At 36.7% G+C, this 27223-nt stretch overlaps 1 protein-coding gene across 1 annotated transcript in view; it reads left to right on the forward strand.

Moving 5' to 3' along the window:
- The window catches only part of RET (ret proto-oncogene), a 44648-nt gene extending 18276 nt beyond the window's left edge, over nt 1-26372 (forward strand). The window contains exons 2-20 of the mRNA XM_072423953.1: nt 4834-5073; nt 5980-6255; nt 6786-7027; nt 7953-8154; nt 9047-9246; nt 9528-9783; nt 10062-10187; nt 10480-10590; nt 11098-11214; nt 12107-12363; nt 12967-13114; nt 13352-13459; nt 14339-14553; nt 16025-16147; nt 16853-16923; nt 17573-17710; nt 17881-17980; nt 18877-19024; nt 22403-26372. Of these exons, the coding sequence (XP_072280054.1) occupies nt 4834-5073; nt 5980-6255; nt 6786-7027; nt 7953-8154; nt 9047-9246; nt 9528-9783; nt 10062-10187; nt 10480-10590; nt 11098-11214; nt 12107-12363; nt 12967-13114; nt 13352-13459; nt 14339-14553; nt 16025-16147; nt 16853-16923; nt 17573-17710; nt 17881-17980; nt 18877-19024; nt 22403-22560 (3236 nt within the window). The 3' untranslated portion in view covers nt 22561-26372. The remainder of the gene's footprint in view (nt 1-4833; nt 5074-5979; nt 6256-6785; nt 7028-7952; nt 8155-9046; nt 9247-9527; nt 9784-10061; nt 10188-10479; nt 10591-11097; nt 11215-12106; nt 12364-12966; nt 13115-13351; nt 13460-14338; nt 14554-16024; nt 16148-16852; nt 16924-17572; nt 17711-17880; nt 17981-18876; nt 19025-22402) is intronic.
- The last annotated feature ends 851 nt before the right edge of the window (nt 26373-27223 follow it).

A 27223-nucleotide genomic window follows, 5' to 3' on the forward strand; every position in this document is an offset into this window, starting at 1 on the left:
TTCCCTTGACCACCATTGATATGGTGAAACCTCTTCCCCCATTTACCAGCAATGATATGGATACAGGTATTTTCCCCTTTAACCACCAATTGTATGGAGACATTAATTCTTCCAATGAACAACAATGATGTGGAAGCATTTCTTCTTTTACTACCTCCATTGATATGGTAGTACCTCCTCGAACTATGACCCAAAACCTCTTCTTCCTTTTTACACCATCAATATGGCAGAACCATTGTATAAGGTCCCAGGCTAGACTCCAACAAACAGATATAGAAGGAATTACCAAACTGCTTAATGAAAAAGTCTGCAATTTATGGTCTAACACAGGAGTCGGCAAAGATTTATGGCCACTAGGCCATTTATGGGGTGGATGGGAGCACACTAGGCCGGAACCGCCCTAATGGCTCAGCCCACCACCAGGGAACGCACCCTGAAGTGAAATCCCTCTCCTCCGTATGCATTGCACTTATGTGCCTCTAAAACTGAGCACTTCAAACAGAATGCTAACAGAATTCAAACAGAAGTTAACAATGCCTGTACATTCCTATATATCTGTAGAAGATAGTAAATGGAACCTTTGTGTACACAGCTCCTATGTAAGGCTTGCCTTACACATGCGCTCAGTGTAACCCTAACAATTTTACCAAACCTCTCCTAAATAAATATGGTTATCATTTGTTTACTCTCCTGTCATGTTGTAGAGTAATAGATTTATTTTAAAGACCAACCTAGATTTATTTTAAAGACCAACCTAGTTGGGGGCAAAGTTCAAAAACTATGGAAAATTGGCAGAGGGTATTATGGGTAAAAATTCAAATGAGGCCTTAGGTCCCAGGTAGACTTAATAAATGGCAGGCTAGTGTATCGGCCTCATACTTTAGAAATTGTGGGAAAGTAAGAACTATGGTACATATATGGTGGACATGCCCAGGTATGCAATGCTTCAGGCCGGAAGTCTATCATCTGATTTGGGTAGTAACTAAATTTAACAGCTACACCAGAAAATGCATTATGTAGCTGGGATAAGGATTGATATTTATTTAGTCAGATATTTATTCTATAGTCAATTACTGGCAGCAGGAATAGATATTGCAAAACCTTGGAAATCCACCAGAATTACAATATCTGTAATGGAGAAGAAACTTGATTGGATAATTATAAATTACTGACTTACCTGTATCCTTAGAAAAAGAATGGAGTCCATAGCAGAATTAAAATCAAATTATTAATAGGAGTTAATGAAGTGAAAGTATTATCCTCCTAAACTGCTAAAATAAAAAAACGATTATTATACCTTTGTTCTATGAGTTAATATTATTAATCAAAAAAAAAAAAAATCAAAATGAGCTCCCACCTCTATTATATCTAATGAACATCCATGATGTTGCTTGAGTTGATATAGTACAGACAGAGGGTCCAAGAAATTTTGAATTAGAGTACATGCCCCAGTATATGCCGGAAGAGCTATAAGGCCTTGTAGTGAATTCCACTTTCTATAATAGGCCTGTTAGATGCAAACATGCTTTTTTGATGGGCATTACTTTACCATTTAAGCTAGAAATGTTTTACAGAACCTCTGTTGGATCTTTTTTAAAGGAAGCCATGTATCTGTTTTAGGGACCAACAGTAATCGTGACTACATTTCCCTTTATCCTCTGTCAACACCAGGACAGTTGAAGGGCCTCACAGTATTGTTATCCTGTCCTAGGGAACCACCTGCACATTTCAGTCAGTAGATTAAGGGTTTAAGAACTATTTACATAGCTCACAAACTACTTCTGAGAATCTGTCTTTATCTAGAAAACAATTACATATATTGTGTTACTATGTTGTTTGTCTTTTAATTCTTATGGGATGTGGTATTTCTGCTGCGTTTGGGTGACGATTTAATTTTTGAAGGTTTGTCTTTTTAAATAAAGAACTAGTTTAACCTCCCTAAAATGATTTGTAACATTAGTCATCTTTCTAGCATGGCCTTCAGGGGTTAGGAGGGTGTGTACAGTACCTCCAAGCTGCAGCATTTGCTTAAATAAACACTACTGTAAACGTTATTATTAACTTTATTATTCATTCATACAACAATATCATAGGAAAGTAAAGCTTTTTAGCTTCAGATAATTATCAGTCTTGGCAGAATCTATTTTGGCTATGATAAGGTTGGAATGGCAAATCATTTACATAATAATTTATCATAAATGCCAGTACTTGTAAGTTACAAGTTGTAAGAATATTTATTATGAAGACACTTACTTTATTTCAAACCTGATCTACGAACAAACTTAATTATAAATAAGTAGTCCCGTATGTCCCGTATGAAGACTGATGACCTGCAAAATGGGTCCAAAACTAATAACTAATGACCAAACATTACCCTCCGGACTGGTTGGAGAGGTGGTAGTGGAAGTAATATTTGCCCGCAGGTGACCTTCAAACCATTTAGTAACCCTAATGAAATATGTAGCTTTTTTCTAAATAAACTTCCTTCATTGGTACAAGTGAAATGTGTAATCTATTAATGCCATTAATACCCTAGCTTCCCCTATGTCACAGTATCCCTAGCAGAATATTTTTATTCTCCATTGATCTCTTCCCACGGGGGATGTAGTTTATTGATATTATGCCAGATCTCATCGATATATGCTGACGAGATACGATTGCAGAACCGTTCGAGCTGGCCATGACCCTGCGGTGTTTTTCACCACTTCTCTATATCCTCTCATACTAATAGAAGAGGCTGTCATAAATACAAACCTAGCAGCTGACAATTAATAAGGGGAAGTGTATGTATTGATTGATACTTTATATGTGATGGTCAGAGGTCTACAGTTGCATGCCTTATTTCATTGTGGTCACAATCTTTTTCTTCTGAGGTACAGAGAAAAAAACAAATAGTCTTTAATGCAAGCCAACAAAAATCATTAAAGGTAATAGTTTCCTTGTAATCACAATTGTACCAATAGCAAGGTTAAACAAAGTGTATAGATAAAAAGGTGACTTATTCTTTCTCCCTAGTCTTTCCTACCCTTGGCACTCATTGTGCAGCACTCTAGGGTCCCTACAGAAAACATTCTGTTTTTGGGTGCTTACTTGCTGTTTCTGCAATGTCCATCCTTTTTTGCTATCCAGCAGTCTCATGTAACATACCTTTAGCCTCTGGTTGTTTCGTGATGCATGTACCCTGTCCCTAACAACTTACGGTATATATCATAGTGACATCTTTTTCCATCTCCGTGGCATGTGTGCAGTCTCTAACCATCTCCTGTTGCATGATGCATATTATGTGCTACCTTTTGGTAATAGAGAGGCCCCTCTATACCTGGTAGGCTGACCTAGTACTACCCTACACGGTAATGATTTTTGCTTGTAATTGCAAATATGACTGTTTTATTCTCCAATCAGAATTACAAGTGACACGGATCTTTAATGTCAATACTTTTATAAAACTGGTTTCATGATACCCAAGACAGCAAAAAATTGTTTAACTGCCCATTGGCGCCCTATTGCTAACCTGTTGTATTGTGGACACCTGTATATGTTTATGTATTCATATTAAACTTTAAAACTAGCCACCCCTTACCTCTCTAGCTGCTTTTAATGTGAAGTCATTCATTCCGAAATATCACAACTAAACCTTTGGCAAGTTTTTATCATTAAACTCTAGGCACAGAATAATCAGACACATATTAATGCACCCTTGTAAACATATATACATCTTTAAACGTATTTTTATACTGTGTATATACCAGAAGCATCATTCTTGTACAGTCCCTAAACAGCAAGGTTGGTGGGTAAGAGGAAGAAGGAATATAGGTAACCAATCAGTTCATGTTCTACCTCTTGTCTGCTGACAGTCAGCATGCTGATAGAAAGAGAAAGCAGAGTGACCGAGCAATAAGCTTATCACTGTTATGTCTCATTGTCCGGTCACAGGCAGGAAAAGGTTTAGGACTACCTGGGTTTAGAGAAAGTGGGTGGAATGATGCTGGCCATCAGACTGAGCACTTGTGGTGTCAAAAAAAATAAAGTGTTCTAGAAAGCTTTTTTTGTTATTTTATTGTTTAATGTGCGATTCATTTTTATTTTATGTACCTGGAGATCAATGTCTATAGATGCAGAAACAAACAAAGGCATGCTTTAAGGTGCTTTTACTGCATATTTAGTATATAATTACTTGCATGGTCTTGTCAGTGTCCCTTTTAAGTTTACAGTAGAGGTAAAAACATTGACAAAAGGTATAAGACTTCTTTTTTCTACAATACATACAGGTTTCTGATACGTGTTGTATCTAAAAGTGTGTGTGTATTTCCTGGGCTACATGCTAACTTTGAAATAAAGACATGGTTCACTTTTGTGTGCTTTATTAACATAGGGTTCAGAAGCTAAAATTACAACATGCAGCAAATTGAGATGCATGCAAGGGTTAGGTTCATGTATAATGTTAAAGTCAAAACTTTTTTAACTACTGTTGGAATATGAAATCGTTGAAGCTCCTACATTTACGCAAATGCTAAACATCTTGGAGAGCAGATATCCTGATGGTGACAACAGTAAACCAAGCCTAATGTAATAGGCATTTTGGTGGGAGGACTGGTGTACTATATCTATGCCTAGGTAAGAACCTGAAGTATTATATAGATAGGCAGTGCATGCAGCTTAACTTTGTACCAGATAGGCACTTCATGCATGCAGCTTAACTTTGTTAAAAACATATTGTCAGAAGCACAGAACGTTCAGGACATTTATATCATATTAAATAACTTGATCAAGTCTTCATCATTTACTTCTTGCAACCATAATGATAAAATGTGTCTTTAACTTTTTTTTTTACAGTTGCTGCTAGTCTGTATTTTACAATAAAAGATTACCTGGAAAGTGTATATCCAAACCAGCCTGCTGGATCAATGATTGTACAAGTCCATATGATGCATGATGTCCACGGAGAGGTGCCACGCTACAAACTATGTCCGAACCTTCTGTATGAGAAATATATCCGCTTCTTCCACATGGATCAGCATACGGGAATTCTTTATCTCAACCGGACAATGACAACACAGGACTTCTCTGAATTCAGTAAGTCTGTGTAATGGACTGTTTGCTATCTTGTAGACCAACCTGGTCAATTGAAGTCATGGAGATGCAATATAACTACAGTGGATGAAGGGTTTACAAGTGTGGCTACCATTAGGGGGCCAGAGTTTGGGTGGGATATAGAAAATTATACATGTTTTATTATATATGACCCCACAATCATTTTGCTTTTAAATATAACCAATAAATATCAGCTATGGCAACACTTACATTTCCATATCGATGGGTCCTTTTTAAAGTGCACCTGTTCTTTACTTTGAACCTTTTAAATGTTTGGAATAGTTGGTCAACTAAAAAAAAATAACTCTTGTTGCCTTTATTAACCAGGAAAGGCTTTAAGGTGTCCACTTTGATTCCGTTTTAGTTTGGTACTGAGACCTGGATTTCTTGTCTTTGTAGTTAGGACTTTATAACTGGAATTTCACTGTTTTGAGCAGTTTTTCTAAACATTTTTACTCCAGAGAAACCCTTGAAATACCCTTTGAGTCTTGTAGAATTGTAATATATAATACAAAACTGAAATAATCTAGTTCTTTATTAACTATCTGCAGTTAGCTGTAATAGTATAAATGAGAGTATATGTCCACTTTAAGCTATATCATCACTATATATGCATGTTGTTACAGTGCCTCCTGCTGCCTTTGGAGGTGTACTGCACAAAGCAAGGGTGTCATAGGAAAACAGTAATGTGCAGAAACTTTCAGAAGGATACTGGAAGTTGTGATGTTATATCTTTAATAGATTCCTAAAAAGGTCTGCATAACTCACATATTACACACAGTTCTGAGCTTTGTCATAGTATTGTGTAACATTCCCACAAAAACATTTATAAACGATATGTACAAGGAATTTTAATTTATTTTACTTTCTCAATATCTCTGTATGTAGGTTCTGTATTTCCTGTGTGGCTCGGACTGAAGGTTTCTGCCTCCACTGGTCAAGAGGATTGTAAAAAAGCTCCCACCGCTTTTATATCCCTGTCCTTTAAGAACACAGTGATCCCCGACTGCTTTTCTCCTCAATTAAATGACTTTTGCTTTGGTAACACAAAACTCTCCTTCCACATAAAAGAGGAAAGACCTCCGGGCCGATTTTACCAATTCCGTCCACGATTTACTTTACCGAAATGTCATAATGTTAGTGTCTCCTATTCAATAATTCCAGGTAAGTCCTGATCAGTCTGACCTATTTAATGTGCATCGCTGCATAATATGTTGGCGCTATATAAATCCTATTTATTAATAATAATAATTTCTAACTTCAATTTAGCTCAAATCATTCATGGTCTATGAATTATAATAAATAGTATATTATTATAAAAATATTTGTTCATCAACAATGGTAATAAACTTTGAAAATTGGGTTTTAAGGATACGTGCATGGCACCAAACTATACATTGAAATCTCAGTTGTACCCTCCAGAAAAAAAATCAGCAGCCTAATACAGGTTTATAAAAGTTTACAGGTTTTGGGTATAGTATAAACTAAATAATATCTGTAAAAATGCTTGGAGTTGCCGCACTGCATTGGTTAGCACTTAAATGCAATGGAATGCACAAAGCTCCATAAATTTCAGGCAGAACCTTTTATTTACACTGAGAGTGACATCTTCTAGTTATTGATAGTGACAAACATCACAGTTACCTCCATCACAGTTTCAAAATACTTATGGTTATGTGTTTCTTCATTTACAGAGAAAGATTCACCATTCTATTACAACCCAAATACATCTGAAGTGTACCTTTCACGCTCTCTTGATCGAGAAATGAGAGAGAATTATGATTTTGTTGCAAAATGCATAGTGAGAAATAGCACTAAAGAGGTGGAAATTAAACAGTCTTTCCAGGTCAAGGTGGATGATATTGATGACAACCCTCCACAACTGTTCAATGACACGAATACAGCAAATGTGGTGGTGGAATACGAGAGAAAGGAGGTAAGTGATGCCGGAATTGGGGGATCCACCATTTTTTATGTGTGTGTTTGTACTGCATCTGTTATAGATTAATAAAACTTGGTTGTACCTACTGCCTTTCTGCTGGGTTAATGTAATATTTTCAAGATTCTCAATATATGATACCTTGGTTTAAGTTGTGGAAGAGGTTTCTAGGTCTTTTGTCCTATAGATTAAATGATGTCATGGAAAGAACAAATTTAATATCTGAAAACTGTTCTGCTAAATTTGCCAGTCCAGTGTGTAAACACAAGGCTTGACCATGGGGACCAAGGAAAATGTATGGCTTGCAAGTTTTATTACTGATGCATCAATCGATTTATTATGTCGGTGAAGAAATTGTTATGGGTTGTATTACATCAAAATTGGTTTACAAGTAACATAGTTATATAAAGTTGTCATTGTAATAATGTTCACTGAGCTTTATTTGTTGACCCTATGGCCCTGATTTATTAAAGCTCTCCAAGGCTGGAGAGAATACACTTTCACCAGTGAAGCTGGGTGATCCAACAAACCTGGGATGGATCTGGTCCAGGATTCAAAGCAATTGGTAGCAAATAGCAAATGACATTGAAGAAATCCATTCCAGGTTTGCTTGATCACCTAGCTTCACTGGTGAAAGTGTATTCTCTCCAGCCTTGGAGAGCTTTAATAAATCAAGCCCTATGTATCTAGCGGGTGAAATATTCCAATATTGGGACACTACCTGTCATCTTATTGGAGAACCAAAACAATACCCTACATAATTCAAAATGTGTTTCAAAACCATAATGAGAAATTCCTTTAGGAGTCACTTTTCCCATTCCATGTATCCCATTAGATGTACCAGCCCTTGATCCAATAGCTATCAGCTCTGGATTGTCTTTATAATTAAAATTCAATTCGGTATAAATTGTTTTTCTTCTAGGGGACAGTACTTGGATCACTGCTTGTTCTGGACCGCGACTCAACTCCCGTCTATCCTACAGGCAACAGTCATAACAAGTACAATCAGACCATCATTAACAATGAATCATTTGTACAGGAAATGTTCCAGGTGAAGCGCGAGCTAAGCGAATTTAAATTCTGGTCCAATGGTCATATGGTCCGAGGAACACTTCATGAATTTAGTAAGAAACTCTTTGTAATTCTGGCAATTTCTCATTATAAATGTAAAGCTATCATTTATCATTTCAAGTGAGGTTGGTTTCCTGTTGTAGATTGTTGACCATTGTTGACCATGTAATGCCTGAATGTTTTGGCAGCTCAAAAATATGAGATGAATTTGTAGAAGTTTCAGTGTTGTGGTTAATTAGATGTGCACAGAATTTTTAAGTGTACCAAACACACTGGTAGAATGACTTGTTTACCTACATTTTATGTAGTCAGGCTGGCCACTTTTGGATCCTTAGATGATTGTAAAACTTTTATTAGCTACTAACCCATGACTGTGTGCAATGTTTGGAAAAGGTATGAGATTTTTGCCAACAGGTTTTGCATGATAGTAGTGTAACTGCTGTACAATACCTTAAAATTTCGTGTGATGGCCAAAATATGCACACATTCCTATTTCCATGTACATTGGCATTTTTTACTTTTTTTTTCTTTTCAAGCAATCCAGTTTTCCCAGCTCTTAATTAGGTATTATAGCAGTGTTTCTCAATTATTGTTCTGTGGAACCCTAGGGTTCCTCCAGAGATTGCTAGGGTTTCCCTAAGCAATGAGCAATCTGTGCCTCTCAGGTTAGTTTAAAAGAGAATATAATCTCGAGGGACCAGGCATCCAATATATTTGGATGTATGCCGGATTCAGAAGATGTTTCAGTCTGCTCAGCTGCAGAAAGCAGCGATCGGTGATGGGGGTATCAGAATGGTATTAACCTCATTTGTCTAGGATTGCCTTTGATTTTTAAAAAAATGAGTCACCTAAAAAATGTATGAAAAAAACATGTGTGTCATCTATTGGAATTGCTGTCTCTTCTAAAGCATTGTATGATATACTTTTTATATCTGTTCTTAACAGAGCTGCTGCTGAAACAAGACGTACCAATAACTCAAAATATATCCATACAAGTAGTTGTTTTGGTGAATGATACAGAATACCATAAACCTGGAGGGGACGTATTGTTGTATTTTAATGTCACAATTCTGCCTGTAGAAATCCAGTTTCCTGAGAGCACTTATCAGTTTACTGTGAACCGAAATGCTGACCGCTATGCTCAGGTACTTCCTAAAAAATACTATACTGTGCATGCATGCTTATATAATGATTTGGAGGACTTTAGAAAATGTAAAGCTTTTATGCTTGAGATCCTACAAAGCTATATTATTACAGTCAAATAAATAAATATATTTTGGATTATAGAACTGATGTTCCGTTAGGCACCAGGACTCAACTATTGTTTGTGCATACATACATACATATAAATAAAGAACCAGATCATAAAAAATAATCATTTAACATTAAAGTTGAATAACCACTAATTATTCTCTTTTGCCCTCAGATAGGAAAAGTGTGCATTGAAAACTGTAAACTACTTAAAGGAGTCAATGTGACTTACACAATACAGACACGCAATGGCACACGCGCCATTGGTATCCAGAAGGAAGTAGAAGAAATGGCAGCCATTCTGTTTGTTAATGACCTCCTTGCTCTGATGAATCATGCAGAAAAGGAATTAGTGTGCAATGTTTTAGTGTCCAATCCAGAACTCAAGAAGCCAGTCAAAGCCCAGGTTACAATTATATTAGTAGGGGCAGGTGAGTTTATTTTATTTCTTATAATGGTAAATATCAGAAAAATTTAGTTTTGAGGCCCATTTATATTGTTGTTTGCCTTACAGTGTGATGTGTTAAGACTATCTCTAACTACTAAAGGATCCCTCTATATTCCTTAACTTACAAAATAACCCCATATTTTCCAGGTCTTTGTGTGTTTTCCTAAATAAATTTGTGGGGTTTAAGTTGTCTACTAGTGACTTACGGGTCTAATGTTTAGAATATGAACCAATTTGTTTGTCTGTACTTGTGCTATCCAGCTAAAAAAAGTGAAGAGGACTGCTATCGCTCCTGCTCAGGAAGCAAACATCGGGATGAGTGTGAGGCATGTGGGGGACTGGGCTCTCCCACTGGACGCTGCCAATGGAGATTGCGACATGGTGAAGGTATATTACACTTACAGTTTGTTTACACTTGATCCAGTACATAATAAATGTAAAGTTTAAAAAAATGAAGTAAGAAAAATCCAAAGAAGATTAAAGCATTTCTTGTTAAATGCTTTACCACTTATTCTCACATTTGTTTTCTAAAAACAGCATTTGAAGAGAACGCTCATCAACATGAGCCCTTATCATTTACATACTTAACATTTAATGTTGACTTACTATAAAAATGACTAAAAACCCATTTTTACATTTTTAACACAAAATTATTCATTATTCTCACTTTCTTTTCAAGGTATCACCAAAAACTATTCTACCTGCACCCCGAATATCAATACATGCCCTGATGGAAAGTGTGATGCAGTGGAGAGCAAAGACCCAGCTATCTGCCCCCAGGACTGCACAAGTATGTCTTTTAACTGTACTAAACCATAGAAAGCATATATATTTTATGATTTACTTTTGTAAAAAAAAAAAGTGGTCAAGTACAGTACAGATTAGGAAAAAAATGAATATTCAGATTGTTCAGCTTGCTTGGTTAGTTAAACACCAAAAACAATTACCTTATCCCCCCCCCCCCAGAAAAACAACTTTTCTAAAGTGGTGGCTATAAAGGCACTCCAGTCCTGAGTCTCCCTTTAATTCTGGTTTATAGAAGGAGGGGTTCTTATTTGGATTGGGGGGGCATTTTTTTTTTTTCAAAAAATAGTGGATGGGTTTCAAGGTTGTTTGCAAGAAACATGTAGTGTCTCCTATGTTTTGATAAAATTTAAAAATCCTGGTAGATAGCCTAAAATCCAAAATATACAACCTACGTCTGTCTGGCAGCATAGCCAGGTCAAGGTTTAAGAAGACTAAATTTGCTGACTGTTAGCAAATCCTTACCTTTTCTGTTGTGTTTTCTCTTGATCAGAGCTGGATATCATTGGTGGTCATGAGAAAGGGGTTCCTGGAGGAATTAGGGCAGGCCATGGCACCTGTTACTGCTTTCTTCCCAACAAGTGTTTCTGTGAAAAGAACATCATAGAAGGTAAATGGTTTTTGATCTTTCAATTCATAGCAATACATGGCCATTGCTGGCAGTATCAAAATGCTGTATCAGTGCAAAGTGAAGTTTTATAGAAAATCTCCCTGCTATTTAATCTGATCAATGTACAAGGAACCAGTTGGTTATGCAGCATCATAACATTTCCCTATCTCAATATACAGTAGGTTCAGGTAAACTGTAGATTTAATGCAATGTAATTGTATATATTTAGTATTTGGTAAACAATAATTTATGCTTTAATTTTGTCCAGCATGTGCACCCAAAGCCCTATTCTTAATTAAATATTGCAGATGATAATGTTAGACAATGCAATAAACACCAATAACACTTTGATAGCACTTGTTCTATCTCTGACAAAGTGTGAAAGAAGGCTTCATGTGATTTTCTAATGTTTCATGTGCTATTTTTGTTATTGTAGTCATAGTCATTCAGACAGAAGTTTCATACCAACGTAAACACTCTTATACTTCATAAACACACACGCACACATGAATTGCAACCCAGTGCATTGCATGTACAACATTTCTGTAAAGAAATGCGTGTGCTAACACATTACACAATATGAGACAAGCCTTAATATAAAGTATAGAGTTGTAAAACAGTAAGAAATTACACAGGGAATATTGATTTCAAACCATGAGAGTTATCTGTGTATTCATTCTTATCAGTGCCAGATGCAGTGTTAAGGGTATGATGTGTAAATGGATTTTAATTGATTAGGGAGTGACAATATTTGAATGTATATTTACATAAAAAAGTCATTATGTTCAAAAAGCAATCTACAAGAATATTTTTGTAAATAATACATTTATTGACAAAATAATTAGTGTTCCCATGGCTTTTTCTGCAGTTAAAATGTTTATTTTCTTTACAGTACCGCTGTGTGACGAAATGTGTAAAACAGTCATAGCATGTGGCGTCTTCTTGTCCTTCATAATCTCCGTACTACTCTCATCGTATTTTATTCATCGCTATCATAAGAATTCACCCAAGCCTCCAATAGCTTCTGCTGAGATGACTTTCCGCCGTCCTGCCCAGTCTTACCCAGTCAGCTATTCATCTACTAATGCTCGGCGCCAATCACTGGACTCTATGGAGAACCAAGTGTCCGTGGATACATTTAAAATACCTGTACGTTTTTTTTTTGTTTTTTATTGCTATACTTTTCTCATATTAGAGATAATGTACTAAAAGAACTATGAGTGTATGTACCATACATAGAGTGCAATGTCCCAGAAAAAAACATTTTTTTTTAAAATTGTAACCTCCAACCCCTCTCTAGTACTAGGCTCACCTATGCCACTATAATGCCAGCAATGCTGAACAGACAAGTATTGCTTGTTAAAAAGTTGGTCTGGCCTTCCTCTCTACATTCTAATTTATTCCTTTGAGTAGCACGGGTTATGGGCTCATACTCTGGACATGTCCATTAAATGAAAAAGATCTATTCTATGTCTGTGTGAAGTAGAGAGTATTGTAGCTTTCATTGACTTCATCTAACATTCAGTTTTACATTTCTTTTATGTTTTATTGTAGTTTTAAATGTGTTACTTTTTGGTACCAACCAAGCCCCACACTGGCACTAGCAACTAAGATATCAGATGATTGATAGAGGCAATGTGAAATGAGATTTCTAATACACCTTAACAAACAAATGAAAGTTTAGTTATAGCAATAGCAAACCTATATTTCAGTCATCTGTATGACTGTTTATATATTTTGTCATCCAAAAAGGAGGATCCAAAATGGGAATTTCCCCGAAAAAACTTGGTCCTGGGTAAAACTCTTGGAGAAGGCGAATTTGGCAAGGTGGTTAAAGCTACAGCATTTAGACTTAAAGGCAAAGCGGGTTACACTACAGTGGCTGTGAAAATGTTAAAAGGTAAGAATTACTATATGTTTTAATGACCGCCTTGGACATGAGTTACTTATGCATTTATATTGACATGTATTGTATTATATATTGTATGCAGTATGAGGGTAAGAGGTTCTAACTTTATTGTGCTCCATGTTTGCTTAGATGTGTAACTCTGAAGCATTGTAGTTATATACACAAGTATGCACCAAAACTTTGTAATGTCAGGTATACTTAAATTGATCTTTTGTACTCTTTTTCCAGAAAGTGCCTCCCAGAGCGAGTTACGGGATCTTCTCTCTGAGTTCAATCTCTTAAAGCAAGTGAATCATCCACATGTTATAAAGTTGTATGGGGCCTGCACTCAGGATGGTAAGTAATCCCATGTAGAGATCATATTCACTTCACAATGTATCTATTGGACATCATTGACATTATCCAAGTAAAATATAACCTACAATGTGTGTTGCAGCACTTACTTATACATCCACCTACACTAACAGCTTGTTCTTTACAAAGCCCCACAAATACTTGTAAATGAAGTCTGCCTAATGCATGAGTGGCAACAATGCTGCACTACTACTGAATTCACTTCAGAGTTGCCACTTTTATGTATGCTACTTCTGCTTGCATATAAGCATTGCTAATCAACATCAGGCCACTCCTAATCCTGCCTTTACAATGTTTCAAGTTATTGTAAATGTAAACAAGTTCCTAACTTAAATGTTGAGGTCTCAGTTCCATTCCTTCAAAATATACAATTTACAGTCCTAAAAATTCAATATCTTGAAATTAAAAGTTGGACTCCAAAAAGTGATTGTTAGATCCAATTTAGAATTATGATTATCATGCACACATCGCCTATAAAATACTAAAGTGCAATTGGTGATGGTTTGTAGGACTGGCATTCCTACTGTAGGAAAACAGCCGTTTTTCAATAATGAGTTTAAAATGTGGTTTGATTTCTTGCAATCAAAGTGTCATGTGATGGATTTATAATGTCAGCCAATGCTAAACTAAATAAACATAAGAATATAACAGAACAAACAATTTAACATGGTAAACTTGTCCCCTGGTGTAAATGTAGCTATGATAATTCCATTGCCTAAATACTAAATAGTGTTGGATTCCTGCAACTAGCCCTTACATTTTAAAGCAGAGAACATTTTGATTCTGTTATTGTTTATAGTAAGTTGTATTAAAATATTGACTGTATTTTTTTTAATTTTTACATAATTATATCTATTTTAGGTCCCTTGTACCTTATAGTTGAGTATGCCAAGTATGGTTCTCTGCGTAGTTTCCTGAGGGAAAGCCGCAAGGTGGGGCCTAGTTCTGTGGGCGGTGACTCCAATCGTAACTCTAGCTACCTGGATAACCCAGATGAGAGAGCCCTGACAATGGGAGACCTCATCTCCTTCGCCTGGCAGATATCCAGAGGAATGCAGTATTTAGCAGAGATGAAGGTAATAATATTTGGTACTTTGATTCTACTTGAATTGTCCGTTGCTAAAAGTCTGGAACATTTACACTTCTCTGGTTAGAGCCTCTTATCTTTATACTAAAGAGTTAGGCTATGTACACACGTGCAATAATTGTCGTTGGAAAAGATCTTTCACGATCCTTTCCAATGACTGCACGATGCATGAATGAGTGTTGTACATACAGCACCGTTCTGTTCTATAGAGAGGGGAGGGGGAGAACGACGGAGCGGCACCCCGCTGCTCTCTCTCCCCTTCACTTGCATTATGATCGTTCATCGTCCATCGTCCGTGCATCCGCCAGGACGGTCGTTCAGATGATGGACACCGAGTGTTGTACACATGCAAGATTCTTGTTCGATTTCAGCCCTGAGCCGATTATCGGACAAGAACTATTACACGTGTGTACCCAGCCTAAGAAAAGGAAAGCCTCCCCACCCCCAGACATGATTGATCACTCAAACATTGTAAATGTAATCCTGCAGGAGAAAGAGATTATTGGATGATTTAAAGAGGAAGTAATTCCAAAACTACCCAAAACAAAAAAAATCCCACATACATTCAATCCCGCAGAGCAGTCTATCCATCGGTAGGTTTTTTCCATCGGGTCCCACGTTGTCTCGGTATCCTTTGTGCTGGCACACCAGGCGCTGCCATCGTCTCCTCTCCTTCCGGGTTCTTCTTCCTATGTCACCCGACAGGCGTGACATTGCGTGACGTAGATTGGGAAAAAAACTTGCGGATCCCACTGCACATGCTGGAGATCGGCAATTGTTTTCCCTTTTGATGGAAGGGCTTCTTCATGCGCAAAAGGAGCAGCCAAGAGCCTCCAGGGATGCATGACGTATGTATCCCAGGAGGCTCTGCGCTCCCAGTCATTCTCGATCAGCCAGGCGATCGAGAATTAAGTGGGCAGTGCTGCACCCTTTTAAAAAAAAAACAAAAAACACAAACAAACAGAATTTTTACTTTAAATAAAATGGTTGTCTACCCTTTTATGTAAAGTGAAAATTCGGAGTTTAGGTACGCTTTAAGTCTGCTCCTCTTTACTCCATTACCTCTGCTATGGTGAGTCTAAACTCTGCTGTGTTCAAGAGCTAACGCCTCAGCTCCAAATGGTGAACACAATCGATGTGGCTAGGCATGCCAGCTGTTGATTGACATGTCAAGGACATGTTAATTTAAAGCTGACTATGCGAATAGCTTTGCTCCCTATAACACCACACACCATAGCCCAAAGGGACACGGGTATAACACTGTTCTATATTTATTATTGCTTTTAAAGCATTGTCCTCCTATTATAGTAAGTAAAGGAGCAACGGTTTGGCTGTTAACAGGTATTTTGGCACACAGGCAGCTTAAGGCAAAATATTGCATTGCTGTAATGTAACTTCATTACATATATTTTGTTATGGTTTGACCATAAAACAACTTGTTACTAATGTTTTCTTCCCAGCTTGTTCATCGGGATCTGGCAGCCAGAAATGTACTGGTGGCTGAAGGTCGCAAAATGAAAATATCAGACTTTGGTCTTTCTAGAGATGTGTATGAGGAGGACTCGTATGTAAAAAGAAGCAAGGTAAGTTACATTTTTAACTCCATTACTTGCACAAATAATTCTATATACCAGAATATATTTTAACTAGAATATTGTATACTAACTAGACATTTCGGTGGGTGTCTGTTCTGTATGATATGGTTCATGAAGTCCAAGTTCTTGGTTGAAGACTGTAGTTAAAACAGGCTTTTTATTGATAACTAATTATCCTGAAGGAATATTTTGGCTACATAAAATTACAGTAGTCTAAAAATATAACCACTATCTGAAGCTTCCATATATACTTTTAATATCCTTAGCCTATAATTGCAAAAAGGAGACATCAGCATTAACCATAAAGTTTTCCTGTTTGATGGCATTATCTTATTTATGTGCTAACCCAGAGCAGTTCATGCATGCCCAAGGTTTTGAGGCTGAGGCCATCAACATGGATGAAGACTGACAGACACATAATATGATGCATTTTTGTTTTTTTAATATTAAATTCTATTGAAAGATCAAAACCATATACAAAGAGAGTAGCACTTTTGTTTTTGAATAGTTGCCAAAATCCCATACAATTAGAGGTTGAGTCAAGTTCTTTTTTGGGGCAGGCTTTGATCCAATAAAATATTAAACTGTGACCCTCTTAAATTAAATGATCCATCAACAGATTTATTTAAAAAAATACATTTGTGTAAGAGTTGGTTAACTGGATGTTATAACTTTTTTATGCTTTGATTTTAGGGAAGAATACCAGTGAAGTGGATGGCAATAGAGTCCTTGTTTGATCACATTTATACCACACAGAGTGACGTGTAAGCTTTTCATTCTGCTTTTTCATAAAATATCACATTCATTTGAAATTGGTAATTAACATACACCATATGGCTATGAAGTTGTAGACAATTATCACCTATATAAACTGGTGGACTTGCCATTTCAAAACCATAGACTTTAATAAAGAGTTGTCCCTCCTTTGCGGCTATGACAGCCTCCGCCGTTTTGGAAAGAGTTTTCAGCAGTGTCTTTAGAAAATTTGCCTGTTCAGCTAAAATATCACAGTGCATATAATATGGTTCTTTAGTCTTTTAGAGCTTAGAAACACCTTCTGATTACATTAGGCAAGACTGGCAAGATTATGGTGCAACAGAAAGAAACAAGCTGCTTGGTCTCTCTCCAACCATAGGGTGGGATCTGTTTGCAGGCACTGACTGGTTACTTCTGTTTGAGCCATCTAATAGTGGCACTTCCTGCACCCAGATTCCATACTGCACTACAGCAGTGTTGGGGCCAATGACAAAATAAGCTACTTCAAGCTCTGTGTGTGTTTTTTTTAGATTAGGTTGGACTTTCTATATACAGATATTTATGTGCTGCAAAGAATCTAATGGTCTTTCATTACTCAACTTTTCAATTTTTTGTGATGTCCTAATCTTATGTCTTTACTTGTTACCTTTCAAATAGGTGGTCTTTTGGTGTTCTTCTCTGGGAAATTGTTACACTTGGTGGAAATCCATACCCTGGTATTGCCCCAGAGAGGCTTTTCAACCTTCTAAAAACTGGTTACAGAATGGAAAAGCCAGAAAACTGCAGTGATGAAATGTAAGACTGTCATTCTATGTTTGGGTAATAGATTAAATTTCCCTTTTCCTTGTTTAAACATAATAATGTATAAAATGGAAGGTGAAACAAATAATGTGATGGTGTTTTTCAGCTCCACTTTTATTATACTTATACGGTATAACACTAAAATATGTATTCCTGGATTTCAGGTACAACCTTATGCTGAAATGCTGGAAACAGGAGCCAGACAAGAGACCCACATTTGGGGAGATTAGTAAAGAGCTGGAAAAGATGATGGTAAAAAGTCGGGTAAGCCTGAATAAATATCAGCGTTTATTAAAAGCAGGAACATTACATGAATATGAGCCCAGACTCTGTTCTTGTCAAAGTAACTAGCATCTGTAGGCTTTCAAGTTGGACATCTCTCAGGGTCTGGTACAATGTTTCTCAACCAGGGTTCCATAGATTCCTAGAGAGTTTGCTAGGGGTTTATTGAGCAATGAGCAATCTCTGTCTCCCAGGTCAGTTTGACTGACGCCAATGATCTTTTTGGCTACTTGCAAGAGTAGTATTACTGGCCATTGATGTAAGAGGCATTCTTTCCCCTTACCACCATTCTAATATACTGTAAGCTGTGGATATAGTAATTATAGCAGGGGTTCCCTAAGACTTGAAAGTTATTTCAAGGGGTTCATCATGTTAAAAAGGTAGAGAATAGCTGCTTTAGATATATGGTACTCATACTTGGGCCCCTCCATTTTTCTGAAGGCTTATTTTTTCAGAAATGTAATAAGGTGTTTGTTCATTTTAGAATCTAAATAACTTTTGAGTTTGGATATGCCATTTGGAAAGTGTTCCTAAAATATTTACAATGGCAATGATAATATAAATTCGGTGTGGTGATGCCCTCTTTTTGTGTTTATGCAGTTCCATTGTTCCTGTTTATAATGAAGCATAATAATATGAGATCGAGTCAGTGCAAGCCAAGCAATAATGTGTGATTATCCTCCTTTTTTTGGGGTTAGAAGTAGGGGTTATAGCTTGTCACCTTAACCTTTCCATGCTAGCAGGACTGGATTAGTTTTTATCACCAACTGGCCAAATGTCTATGCTAATCCTACCCTGGTCAATTGGCTTAGTGTTACACTGCTATTTTTCCATAAATTTTTGAGATTTGAATCTTTTGTTTTCTTAATTTTTATTAGGATTACTTGGACCTTGCTGCATCCACACCTGCAGACTCCATGCTTTACGATGACGGCCTTTCAGAAGAAGAGACGCCTCTGGTGGACTGTAATAATGCCCCAATTCCTCGAACTCTTCCCTCAACCTGGATTGAAAACAAACTCTATGGTAGAATTTCACATGCGTTTACTAGATTCTAGTTACGCTGTACAGTCAGTATATCTGATCGTCTAGCACTCCGCTTTCCAACCCCAGGGGCTTTTGTCTGAATGAAACCAATCAAACTCTGCATAAAAAAGCTCTTTAATTTAATTTAAAGATTTATTTTTTTATTCTTTTGCATATTTAAATGGCAGTTGTTGCAAAAATATTTGCAGCACTCTTCAGAAGAAGCTACTAAAATACACATTTCCAAATCACAAAAACATCTGAACAGCATAGCCAAGGAGAACACTTACATAAAACACCGTGAAGCTCTATTTATATCTCACATCTGTGGCATGAACCAGCAGCACTTAAATCACAATATATGTCTATATTTATTTGTGGAAAGCTATTGGGACAGAATAAGATCTCCAAAGTATATGGGCCATTTTAGTAAATGCTACGTTGTAGTACTTTTTTCCTTTAAAGCATTCATTACTCGATAGCAGCAGGCAATTTAGCTAATAGTTGGTAGGGGTATACTAGTATATTGAATGAAAGCTAGATATCTACCGGTAGATGAAATATAATTGATCCAATAGTTATTAACACATATATGATCCTTAGTGATATGTCATTGTTGCACTTTTAGTAAAATTACAGTCAGCTTACTATTTTGTCTCCTGGTATTAATATTTATTTAATGTTTTTCAGTAAATCAGTTGAAATTTTGTAGTATTTTTATTTATATTAGATTTATTGTGGAGATCTATTAGTTACATTAATAATGATGGTATCTAAAAAGTAATTCTTTATGGCCGATTTATTGAAAAACTACTATTAGACTTGAAGCAGTAAGGGGAGTGAAAAGAAGAGGGTGTTTTCTATGGCAGCAGTTCTCCATTCTTGTTTAGGTGGAACAACCGATATCCATGTGCCTTTATCATAATCCCCTTCCCAAGAAAGAACCCCATAGGAATGAATTCCATATCTGACAACCTGCAAGCTGTGTTGCCAGCTTCAGGTTCAACATATGAAGGACATTTTTATCTATAACCTGGATTTTTGGTATCCTTAACATTATTTTCCAGTATTTAATCTTCTATTTATTTTTTTTAGATAAAAAATTGGATCTGTAATGCCTTTGCATTTTTGCTAGAGTAGACAAGGTACAATCTTTTAAAACTGTTATCATCCTCAACTTAATTTAATAGAAGGCAGTGCTGGAAAAATTTAAATTAAATGACTATTATCACATTTTGAATAGCATTACATTAGTGCAACATCAGCATCTGGAAGCAGTATGTTTATTTATCCTTTAAGTTAACCAGCTCAGACAATAATTGATACTATTTATCCCTTTAGGTCTTCTAAATGTAAGTTTCCAAGTTTACATTAGTAATTATGTTTTAGTATATTTATATTTATTCATAAGATATCTTACATTTGTGTCGTTATGGAATAGAAATTTAGCATAGCATGGCCTAGGGAGATAAACAATGTAACTTTACTGGTAATATTGATATTACCAAACTACCCTACAATGCATATTCAAAAATAATATATCAGTTTAGCTGCTAGGCTTGGGGTAAAGTCTCATCATTACATTTCTGGTGCACAAGTTTTACTTAATAACCCATTTTTTATGTCCATTGATCAGCTGGAACAAATTAATTCAGATTGTAGAATTATTCCACTAGTCCTGCAGCAGAAGCTATATTACAGGATATCTCTAAATAGAGCTAAGAAATAATAACATGCAAGACCAATGGACTTCAATGGAGAGTCTGCAGGAGATTTTTGACCTAGACCAGTTATAGGCTGAATATCAGAAACAAGCATTGTTATTTTCCTATTGCCATGTGACAAATCTTTTCTTTCATGTTGTGTCTTGCATTGTCTCTGGTATAATTGTCTTGTTGTGCTGGTGACCTGAGACAGTAAGAATAGTTCTTGCCAAAACTCCTCAATTTTTTTGTCTATGAATTATGAATTTCTCATTTTACAATCAAAGAATCAGACTTGGGATTTTCCATTATTCTATGTTACAAAATGTCTACTAATTAAGGGGCTTGATGTAACCAATGCATGGAAGCCAACTATTAAAACTACATCCAGAAACTCAATGAGTGCATTGGAATCATTAACATGACCGAATTTCAATATTTGTTTATGTGGTGGACTTCCTATTAGCACGTTCTGCATATTTTACCGTTTCACAGACACTTTTTGTTGCACAGACGATAGCCATTGATGTTGTGATGGAAATTGCATCAGAAACACTTTTATCCTTTTATGAATCCTAGGACAAATTAGGACAAATTTATGTATTTTAGAAAATATTTGAAAATAAGTGTAATTAAGCAAAGGTTTCCAAAATCTGCCCTCAAGGAGGGCTAACGGCGTATTTTCCAGATCTCCTCTAAGAATCACATAAACAGCTGTGGTATGCCCTTGAAGTCTATAAAACGGAACTGTTTCAGCTTTAAAACCATGTTCTTCAAGGGGAACATACGAGCAAGGAACAGGCTTTTTTCACTCAGGATGTGACTGCTGTTAGACTTTCAACACCTTTTTGTTTTGATGAATTATAAAATATATTTTGATATTTTAAATTAAATGTTTAGCTGGGGTTTATGAAAAATTTAGGTATAAGTTAATTACATAAGTGCAGTGAAATACCCAAGATTGAGCAGGTCTCGCAGCTTAATGATAAGTGAACCTTGCTGTATGTTCTGTAAACTTTGATCGCAAACAGATGACATTTCCTAATAGGTGGGAGAAGAAGGAGGTGGTAACACGACCCCTGGCCTTGCAGTACAGCCCAATGTGCCAGTCTGGGGTTCAACATCAAGATTTCTGGGGGTATTTGAAAGAGCTGCATTGAGAGACCTTATTTTTGAAGAAGAGCAACATCTTCAAAGGCTGTTGAGGGGCACCATAGCGGCCCAGAGATACAGTCTGCTGCATTAACCTGGGGTTTAACAAGATTTCTAGGGGTAAGGGAAAGAGCTGAATTAAGCAACGTTGCTTTTAGGAAGGGCAAAATCTTTAAAGACAGTAAGATTGTTATGCCCAGAGTTCAGCTTTGAGGCCACCGTAGATTTAACCCGGCACAGACATTTGTTAAAGGTTCAGACATAAAATATCATCCCCAAATTAGACATATTGCTTCATAATTTCACAAAACATACCTAATAAAGAAAAATTTAGTAAACCCTTCTTAGTGTCGTGCAATTTCCTATTAGTCTGTATGTTTCTATAACAACACCGATGGCTTTGTCTGTCTTTTTCTTAACAAAGGGAGTTTTGCCAAGGGCCTTACTGTCTGCACGTGAAGCTTTTACTATCTAATTTTTGGGGTTCTTCAGTGCAGAACAAATGATGTCTTTTCATTTTTAGGCATGTCTTATCCGAACTGGCCTGAAGAGAGCCCCGTTCCAATCCCGAGATTCGATGCCAATAAGTCTGTTTTTTCAAGATATGCCAATGACTGTGTTTATTCTAATTGGATGATTCCACCCTCAACGGCAAAATTTATGGACAAGTTTGATAGCTAAATATCAATATATACCCCCCTAGAAGGTAACATACAATATTGTTTACCGGGACATAAAATATGTTTTCAAAAATGCAACACGCAAGGAATAAATGGAAAGTCCGTCGCCTGGTTCTTTGTGCAGGTGCAAAATGTGGTCAGACCAATCTTGCTTTTGTGTGTCGGTTGCACCAAGTTCTTTTGGCTTGACCTACCTCTAAGGCTGCCGGAGAGGATTGCACAAGTAGCTTAATTGTGTAGTACGCTGTTCTCCCCCGCAGTGGAAGACGTGGGGCTGTGTGTTTTTGATTTTGTTTTCCCCGAGACATATCAAACCAGAAGGACACACTAAGTAGAACCTTTTGTATATGCTATTGCACAAATTGTCTTGTCTACAGTAAACTCATTATTGTGTTGCTGACACATTTTCCCTATACATTTTCCTTTGACCACAATGCTCTTCAACTTAAACATGTATTTTTTAAGAGGTATGTTTTTTTTTTTTCATAGGAGTTATAACACTGCCTTTGTTTAACAATTGCATATAGAGAAAAAGTTAAAAGAAATGTGTATATGTATATATATGCCGCATATGTTGTATATGAAGATAGAGAATTATGTTCAGACGCCATTACACAAATACTGAGTTGATTTACTTTTGTTCATAAAACTGGAAAATTTTAGCATCTCCCTGAAGAAAGTATAAACGAGAGAGTGATTTTAGTTTATATATACTTTGTGAGAAATAAAACAGCAGATCAATATTTCAATATGTGATCTTTTTGGTGGTCACATGGAAAACATAGAATGACAGAGAATCTGTATGTATGATCGTGTTTAATTCATTCTCATTCTCAAGATTCCGTATCTCTTCCCAGTCTCTGCAGCATACCTTGATTACAATAAAGCACATATAGCACAGACGCATGTACAAACCCACATAAGCCAGTTGGGGCACTGCTGAGCAGGTGATTGCTGGCCATGAAGCAACAAGTTTGTTTCTACTTAAGAAGGGGTCTTCAGGAGAGATGTCAAAACAAATACAAATACAATAAAAAAAATAGAAAAAAAAGGAAAAGCCAAATACTTGTTTTCTCAAATATTTCATTTTCCAGTTTTGTATTCCTTTTATATGTATTTTTTTAAGTACAGAAAGTGTATATTTTGGATATTATTTCAGTTTGTTGTTACATGAAATGTATGAGGATTGACTGTCTGTCAAGATGGCCTGTTGAAAGATGCCTTACAAAGTCCATAGCGATCGTTATTTTATATATATTAACTTGTCAAAGCTTGATTACCTTTGCTGATGTTCTGCCAAACCTGAGCCTATAGTAGAATAAGTTTTTCTTCTTATGTGTGAGGGGCCTTTAAAATAGGTTCAGGTGTGTTAAGCTCCTCATCTCCATTGAATTGTGATCCACAGTGCTGCACATTGTAAAAATTGTTCCCATTTCCTCGTTCTGCCATCAATCATACCATCAAAGAGATGTACTACAACGTCAATAAATTATATGTCCAGTAGAGAACTGTACCAAAGAAAGCTATTATGTTGTGCTTTCATTGTTTTTAACACATTATTTATTTTTGGTTCATTGAATTTTACTTTGTCATTTCTGGTCTGTGTTTTGTATGATTCTTGCAAATGTATCCTGTTTGTAAGTATGCAATTGTACATGACTGAGCCTCATTTGACTGCTGCTGCCATCTACACTTGATGAAACTATCTGAGGTTAGGAAGGAGGCAACCTTTGTTGGAGAAAACCCCCAACCTGCTGCAATTTTTATTTTCTAAAAAATACCTTGTATACCTGCCCCATGTTCTACAGGTACAAAGGATCATAGTGCTCAGGAAGTCATGTGACCCCAGGGTGACTGGTACTTCCCCAATTTCACTGGATGTGTGCTTAAGCCAATTTCTCTACCAAATCAAGAACCCATTTTTGTATTACTGACACCTCTTACAAAGACAAAGACAAAAATATGATATCATTCATTTTTAAATGTAAGAAAATGTACACATAGCTATGGTTTATCTAAAAACTTGTACCCTATTCAGTAAAAGAAACTGTGGGAGGTGTAAGAGTGAAGGGATTAGATTGGTAGGTGGGCTCCGATGTCTAAGAGCAGAGATTTAAACAAGAGATGTAAAGAGCAGAGATAATAAAGCTGTATACACACGTGCAATTATAGTCGTTGGAAAGGATCTTCCACGAACCTTTCCAATGACTAACAACTGCACGATGCATGAACGAGTGCTGTACATACAGCACCGTTCTGCTTTATGCAGAGGGGAGGGGGAGAACGATGGAGCGGCACCCCACTGAGCACTCCCCCCTTCCATTAGGATTGTTCGTTGTCCATCACCCGTGGATCTGCCAGGACGGTCGTTCGGACGATGGACGACAGGCACTGTACACACGTCAGATTCTCATCCAATATCGTCCCTGAGCTAAATATAGGGCGGGAACCATTGGACTTTTTTATGTAGCATAAGGCCAACCTATACACGGGTAAAAAACCCTCCAGGAAATTAGATCATGTAGCTCTAAAGGAAGGCCCTACCAGAATTTTGTTCCTTTCTCCAAACAGGTCTTGAATGTATAAAAGGAACTCTAAGTTGTTTTAAAAATAAGGTTTCAGATGGTTCACGTGTTGTACAAGTGCTCTGTAACTTCTTTTTCCTATTCCTGTAGAAATGTGTATATAGACAAGAGAAACATAGTCAACAACTGTCCAGTGGAAAACCACTCTGGCTGGCAATTATGCTGGCAAGGCCTTCCTCTAGGGCAGTTATTCTCAACTAGGGTTCCATGGAACTCCAGAGTTCTACCAGATGTTGTTAGGGGCACAGCCTGTGCCTCTCAAGTCAGTTTTAAGTGAAATAGCATGGTAATTAATGTAGTAGTTTCCTGAAAGTTATATCAAGGGTTCCCCCACATTCAAAAAGGTTGAGAATCTGCTGTAGAGCTACCATTTTACTCTCTGTCCTTCTATCACAAGTAGGCATTCTAGATGAGAAAAGACTATAAAGAGATAAGACTGCTCAGATGTTTTACAAGGGCTCTATAGCTTCTTACTACACTTCAGCCTGTAGAGATTTATATGTACAGTAGAGCTGAATAAAATAGAGAAGAGCTAACTACTCTCCATAGAAAGGAACCTAAAGTAGACCTTTGATAGAAATGAAAGTTTGGGCTGAGGTATATTTTCTTTTTTAGCAACAGATTATTTTTGAATCACATTTGGGGGGGTGGGAAGTTTCCATAGAACAGACTTTACATTTTCATGGAAGGTCCACTTTAAGAGGGCCACAGGAATTCACTCTGCTCCTATTTCTATCCTGAGACATTTTAGAATATAGGGGTCAGATCATTCACATGGTGTACAAAGGCTGGAGCTTTACCCCACCTATGCCTGGATGGATGTGTATGTGTTTATATAAACACATGCGTAAACAAACATACACACAATGGGGCAAGTATGAAGTGTATTTTTCCTATTGAAAATATTATATTTGTGGTACTTTAGAGATTCTGCTTAACAGTACAAGCACAGCAATGTTTAACAGCAGTTTGCTTTCCTGCCTTAGAGGGCAGCATCATACAACCGAGTTGTCCATCTTACTACAAAATAAACTGGCAAATTATGTCATATATACTAGTGTGTTTTTTGTTTTTCTTTGTTAAAACTATTGTGTAAAGGATCCACGACCCTATGTTTTTTACCTGAAGTCCATCTGTACACTCAACTATCTGTAAAATGAAAAACCTTGTAATTCCTATTTCTAGTTGTAAAGTGCACATAGCCTGACCATAGCGCACAGTTTCCTCCACAAAGAAACTTTGCCCATGGCCCATCCTTACTCAAAGCTGAAAAGCATTATGGCTCTGGAGGCCTCCTAGAAGGAATACTACATATGCATATGAATGCTACAAGCAGAAAAAACATGGTTCACAAATACTCACAATCACGAGCCTGAGAATCAGAGGAAGAAAGGTTTGTATTGGAATTATTATTTGCTAATTTGTGAAAATGGTGTTGGAAGCAGCCACCTACAACTGGTGAGGTCTTGGAAAGTAAAGTCAGTTTATCTGTGGAGGCACCAATGTGGGTAACTAAGTCATAAAAAAAGTCTGAATATCCTTATGTGTAAGGGTGACAAATATGCAGCAGTTAAAATTAGGACCACTTTTACTTTTGATCTATCTGCATAAAAAACCTGATAGCTCCCATAAATTGTTTTATAATATAATTGTTTCTCATAGTCTATTTAGATGCAAGTCCATCAGTGGTTTAAATCTGATCTCCAGGCAAACAGCAAAATATACAAATACATTTATAGGAGCTGTTTTAATTGCCAAATCATTTGTATTTCTGCTGATCCAGTTCAGAGATTTACACCATTCTGCCAGTGCAGCCTGATACAAGGGTTATCAAAAGCAGTTCACGGCAGCCAGGATCCGCACACATTTTTATATTTTTTTATAGCAATAAGTAAATTAATATTGGATTACAAAAAGTTCAAAATGATTGTTTACATTAAAACCCATTCTGTGTGTAAACATCAAAGTTGAGAACTCCTGGCCTAATGGATGATACCTTTGTTACAGGTAAGGAATCCAGTGGTGTCCTATTTTTACCCAGAGCCTTCAAAATTGAAACGTAAAGGTGCTGCAGCAACA

This window comes from Pyxicephalus adspersus, chromosome 10, assembly GCF_032062135.1.
Source record: "Pyxicephalus adspersus chromosome 10, UCB_Pads_2.0, whole genome shotgun sequence".
Taxonomy (NCBI): domain Eukaryota; kingdom Metazoa; phylum Chordata; class Amphibia; order Anura; family Pyxicephalidae; genus Pyxicephalus; species Pyxicephalus adspersus.